Source organism: Cyprinodon variegatus, unplaced genomic scaffold (genome assembly GCF_000732505.1).
Source record: "Cyprinodon variegatus isolate N-32 unplaced genomic scaffold, C_variegatus-1.0 Scaffold725, whole genome shotgun sequence".
Classification (NCBI taxonomy): domain Eukaryota; kingdom Metazoa; phylum Chordata; class Actinopteri; order Cyprinodontiformes; family Cyprinodontidae; genus Cyprinodon; species Cyprinodon variegatus.
In genome coordinates, this window is record NW_015151178.1 from 161,729 (window position 1) to 167,550 (window position 5,822).

The following is a 5,822-nucleotide window of genomic DNA, read 5'->3' on the forward strand; positions in this document are numbered from 1 at the left end:
CTGACGTCAAGTTATCCGGCACGTACACCTTTTTCCGGTATAGACTTTCAAAATAAAAGCAAACACCCTGACGCAAGCGTAAAATCTTTTAAAATAGTTGCTTTTAGAATATAATTCCCGTCTGTTTATTTTACATCTGATTTTTTTTTATCGCCAAATAAATAAAACGTCATCATTAATAAATACTTTTAAACTAATTTTTTTTTTTTACATTATTTGCATTGAAACAACGGTGTCTTTTATTAAAGCCAGATTACAGCTGGACACGGGGGCAGGCCTCCTACGTCACATCCGCTAACCTAGATTTTAATGCAGCGTGCAGGGCTGTCAGACAAAGGCAGGGTGGGGGGTTGTCGTGTTCTAGCTGCCCTCATTCATTCCACCCAGGCTTTGAAATGCCTGCGTGGGCGTGTTTTCTGTGTCAGGAGAAAAGTGGGAGACTCCTGCATCATGTGTCTGCTGCTGATTTTCCAGAACAAACCGTCTGCACATCACATGCAGGGCTGTGCGTCCACACTTTAACCACTGTAGAGGCTCTCCTTTAAAAACAAGGTCGTTTATTTACAAGAGGGACAGACATGCAAACAGTAAAACCTCATGTTTAATATTAAAACCACAAATCCTGGAATTCATCATAAAAATATGAAGCCAGTCTGAGGATTCAACCCCCATCTCAGCTCATTAATAGTAAAACAGATTCGTTTAAAAGCTTTAAATATTCATACATGAGGAATAAAAAAACAATTCATAGCCCGACATGTTCCTGATATAAAAAACATTTTCACATTTAAATTGTAAACGGTAAAAAAGTTAAAACATGAATTGTAAATTTGGAAAAGCATCCAGTTTATAATCAGAGATTTGGGTTAAAAAAGGGTGGATCAGGAGAGAAAACTGACATCTAACTGAAAGTCTTCCTTCATGCAGGCTTCAATCTACTCATCCACAGTCAGGTTACAGTGGAAATGCGTCCAGGTCCTCGTCTCTCTACAGAGGAAGACATTTTCAGCTGCTCGCACCGAGGATCTCATCCATTCTGTCAGGATAAACTCATTTATTGTCTGGTGAGAGATGAGCTTCCAGTTGTTGATCACTCCAAATGTTAAAATAACATTTAACCAAAGTTCCATTTCATTGGATCGTCATGATCATTAATCATTCGTGGTTTGTTGTGACACTTGTTTTCCTCTCATCATGCATCACCATCATTTGGTCAAACTCAACGTTGACGTTTCAGTGAGACATGAATCCAGCATCAGTAGGGAACATCTCCACAGATTAGGCTGCCACACCTCATGTTCTACCTTTAATACCAGTGGAACCTCTTAAAAACTCTGTCTACTGCCCCCTGGAGGTGACACCGTTCAATGCAGACACTGTCTACATGCTGAAGATGGTTCCCAGTTTGTGGACAGACAGGTGGATCCGGCCCGACAGCTGCAGCTCGTCCTTCAGCAGACGCCCCACCTGCTCCGAGTACAGAACGTCGCAGAACACCCAGATCTCTGCCTGCTCCCGCCGGATGTTGGCGTTGCATGGTGGAAACCCGGAGCTGCGTACGGATCGGCTCAGGGAGCGCCACACCTGGGGACAGAGAACAAATTAATTTACATATTCAAGGGAAAACGGTTTCTTTATAACATCTTTAAATTAGGCCAAAAACCAGTAGGACTTGGAGGGAACGACTGCATTGCAAAACAAATGTAATCTAGATAAGTAATTTTTCTTAAAATAAGGGATTTTTTCCCCTTGAATTAAGGAGGTAAGTCCGATACTTTGCCAAAGGAACAAAAAAATTACATTTAAAATAAGAAAAAACAATTGAATTGTCTTATTTCAGGTGCATACTGTCTAATCATCTTATTTTAAGAGTAAATATATTCATTCCACTGGCAATCTTGATTACCTCTTCAAATTTAGGGTAAATACACTTAATTTAAGAATAAGAACAAAAGCATCCAACACACAAGGCACCACTGTTTAACCTCAGCGATCATCAGACCAGATTAAAAATATTTCCACCCCGTTTGTTGCGTCACAAAGAGCCACCTGATGGCGTTTGGCTGAGCTGACCTAAATCAGATCAGGAGGCTGAGTCCAAACAGCTGAACACAGCGGAAAATAAACCGACCTGAGAGATGGAGGCACAGATAAAGATCCACAATCCCAGCAGAAACAACCTCCCGTCTCCCTCTGTGAGGGTTTTGGTTCAACAGGCTGAGATCTTTTCCCATCAGATCCTGAAAGATGTTCCACAGATATAGAAAAGTTCAGATGGAGCCGTGGGATAAAACCACTCAGGATGTTCTCACCCAGGGGAGCAGCTACCTACTTTCTGAGATGTTTGCAGTCGCATTAAAACAATCTAGTTAAATCAATTATTACTGTCCAAGCAAGAAAATAACCAGAAGCAAGTCTCTTTATTGTTTCTGCTTTGATCTGTTAAAGGAAAAGTCGGATCAGCAAGGAAAAATCAATGGGTCATTATTTATACCTAAAACTAATACGTTCGCTGTTATTTAATGAATTTGGCTTTAATTAGTAAAAAATGAAAACAATAAACACAAGCACAGAGTCCGGGAGCGGACATTTTTGCCCAAATATAGTAACACCTAGGAGTGTAAATAATAATCGTTTTGTATCAATGCATCAATCCAACAGCCAACGATCGATGCATCGACACGTCCGCAAGAGAATCGATTCATGTTTTTTTTTCCTGCGGTCTATTTTTATTCATTTGCTCCTGGGTGTAATTCTGCTCCCATGCTGCGGTGGCGCTAAACCTATTTTGCCCTCCTACCGCGCTTCCTGGTTATACTCTTACAGCAGTGTGTTGCAGTGAGCTTGACACAGACATTTTTAAATTATGCTCAGTATTGAAGCGTGGTCTGTGCTACACGCTGTGGGTCTAGATACGGCCGAGGCGGCGAGGAAGTGGCAGCGAGTTTAGTCCGACGACGGAGGGACATGAGGGCCAAAAAGAACGGAGATCCAGGTGGAAAAGGGTCCCAGCGTTCTCGCGCACCTCGCTCTTCTAGCTGGTCAAACGTCACGTGTTGTTTTCTGCAATTTCGGTCATAAAAACAAAACAAGCCGGCCTCCTGTCTGCGGCCAGCTACAATTTGGGAGAGGAGCAGCTGAGCGTCTGTGGAGGGGGCGGGACGTCTGGAGCAGAGGTATTTCATTGCACTCATTGCACTGATTTTCTGCAGTATTTTCTGATGCAAGGCCTTCAGAATCTATAACACAGGGGTATTATTATTTTTCAGTGCATGAGGTTTTAATAGGAATAGGTGGAGTGCAACTTTTCTACTTCTGTTATTTGCTGCTGTTTCAAAAAAAAATGCATAACGATATCGTTGATTTATTTCAAATTTGAAACATTGTCTAGCCTGTAGGGTAAAAAAAAATAAAAAATGAACCAATTAATCGAATCGTATCGTGGTGTATTCTTGAGTATCAAAAATAATGAATCGTTGGGTCAGGAAATCGATACTGCCATCTTCCAGCAGTGACGTCACGGTGCGGTAAGCCTAGCGCCATTCTCCCCGCTTTACAAGCTAAATCAATGGGAACTACTAGACACATCTGCAATCAACAACAATTATTGAAGATTTCCAGAGGACTTCACCATTGAAATTCACCAGAGCTATAGTGAAACTGACAATGCCCACGTGCATGGCAGCTGGATGCTGGAATACATTGGGTAAAAGTGAAACAAAAATAACAAACAAAAAATGTTTTTCCCCTTTTCCCAATTCCTGATCCTCCACGGACGGGTTGGTCGTTGGAAAATATGTAGCCAACATTTGGAAGAAGAATGTTTTCAAGATGACTTGGATAATAGCGCGTTGTGACAAACACCAGATACAGCACTGGGACTTGATCAACAGCCGATACCGCACCGTGACGTCACTAACCAGTAGGTGGCAGTAGTGTTCTTTGACAAACATGGATGCCTCCAGTAAAGTTCTGAATTAAAAACACTGATCATTTATTGAACAGGATGGAATAATTTGATATTTTAAGTACTTTCAAAAGTTTGAATTCTAAATATGTTTAGATTTTTCCTTAAAGCTGGTCAGTAGAGACCTTTCAGTGTTTAAATCCCAGCTAAAAACAGACATTTCTCTCCTCGCTGTTCAACTGAGGATGATGATGTTTTTTTGTTTAGATTGTGGTTTTATTTTCTACAGATCTTTTAGAAAGGGTCTTAAATGGTGCCATTTTGCATTTTTTTTGTTTTTATCTTATTTAGTTGCCTTTACACTAAAAATTGGAACTATTTGTATAACATATAAAGCACTAGAAGCAGACTGTGTGGATTGTTGAAAAGCTCTATATAACTGATTGTTAATAAACTCTAGAATAAATAGAATAAACTCTGCCTGCATCTGTTACTCAGTAATGCTATGAATCAGACAAACCACATCTCTTTCATTTTCAGTTTTACCACCTGAAAGCCGTCTTTCTGGATCTTCTTCAGCTGCCAGTCAACAGCTGACATCCCTATTCCAAAGAATACACCCTCGCTCTCGTCATTAGCGCCGCTCAGGTGCGCCGGCCCCACCCACTTTCTCAGAGGAGCTCCGGGGCCCAGAACTGAAGGAACAGAGGGCCAAACATTCAGTGACTGAGCCTCAGCTGGGTTATTGATTATATAACCTACAGAAAACAGTCGTTTCATCCAGAAATGGCCGACTGGATGTGATCAAGGTTGGGCATCGTTTTAATTTGAACAATTCAGGTTCAGATTCCTTCATTCAGTCTGAATCCAATCATTAGATGTCCTAAATTTGCTGGCTAACCAAAACTGTCTACATGAAACAGTCTGAATCTCTCAATGAAATTAAATTCATTGAACTTCTAACTTTATGTGAACGTTACTATAAATGATCACATAGTTATTTTACAACCAGTATATAAATATCAAACCTATGAACTCTAACATAATCGTATGAATTTCTTTTCACAGTTAGAGTTTCTGGTGGAGTTTAATCGTTTAAAACCTCATTTAAACACATTAACATATATTCAGATTCTGATGCTACTTTTGCCATTTAAGACAATTTTATCATTTTATTTACCTGATTCTGACTGTGCTTTTCTTCTAGTCTGAGCTGTTTTAATCTCTCTTAGAAAAATCCTTTTTACAGGGTATGATTTTTGGCAGAAGAGGTCATTTTATTAAAATAGATACTCATCGATTGCACATTTACAATTGTTTGTTTGTTAAATTGTTTCCAATCAGCTAATGAGAGCGTTTTTCCCTACGAGGGAGGTTTTTTTCCAAGCGTGGCACGGCGAGGCTTTTAGGAAGAATGATGGTTAATTATGAATGGAAAGCTGTGATACCTCCACCTACTGTCACTGCATATCCAGTAAGAGAGCTTAAAAGGACCAAAACAGAGAGAGAGTTGAACTTAAGAATGACTAAAGAAGGAACTAAGCTCAGACCCGCCAACTCATGGTTGGCTGAGCTTTAGCCTTAGATTGACTCTGGACTAGAAGCTAGCTGTAGTCCTCCTAGACACACATTTCATCACTTTTATTACAAGAAGTGCACGTTATCGCCTGCACACAGTGAGAAGCAAAGCTACGGTACTCAATGGTAGAAGGTTGGGGGCGGGGCTTAAAGTTAGAACTAAACTGTTCAGAATCAGTTAGAGGGCTTTTAAGTTTAAGCCACACTTCTGAATCCTGTATCACAAACAGATGGCTGCACACTCACTCCTGTGCATTCTTTATCACTACACGAAGTCAAAACGAACACGAAACGCTGATATTTTCCAAAACGTTTGTCGTAAAGACGGAGACGTAAA

At 40.4% G+C, this 5,822-nt stretch overlaps 1 protein-coding gene across 1 annotated transcript in view; it reads right to left on the reverse strand.

The window, feature by feature from the left end:
- Nucleotides 1-1,169: 1,169 nt before the first annotated feature.
- Nucleotides 1,170-5,822, reverse strand: part of LOC107097796 — an 8,588-nt gene continuing 3,935 nt past the window's right edge. Inside the window, exon 3 of the mRNA XM_015395092.1 lies at nucleotides 1,170-1,584. Coding sequence (XP_015250578.1) covers nucleotides 1,381-1,584 — 204 coding nt within the window. The 3' untranslated portion in view covers nucleotides 1,170-1,380. The remainder of the gene's footprint in view (nucleotides 1,585-5,822) is intronic.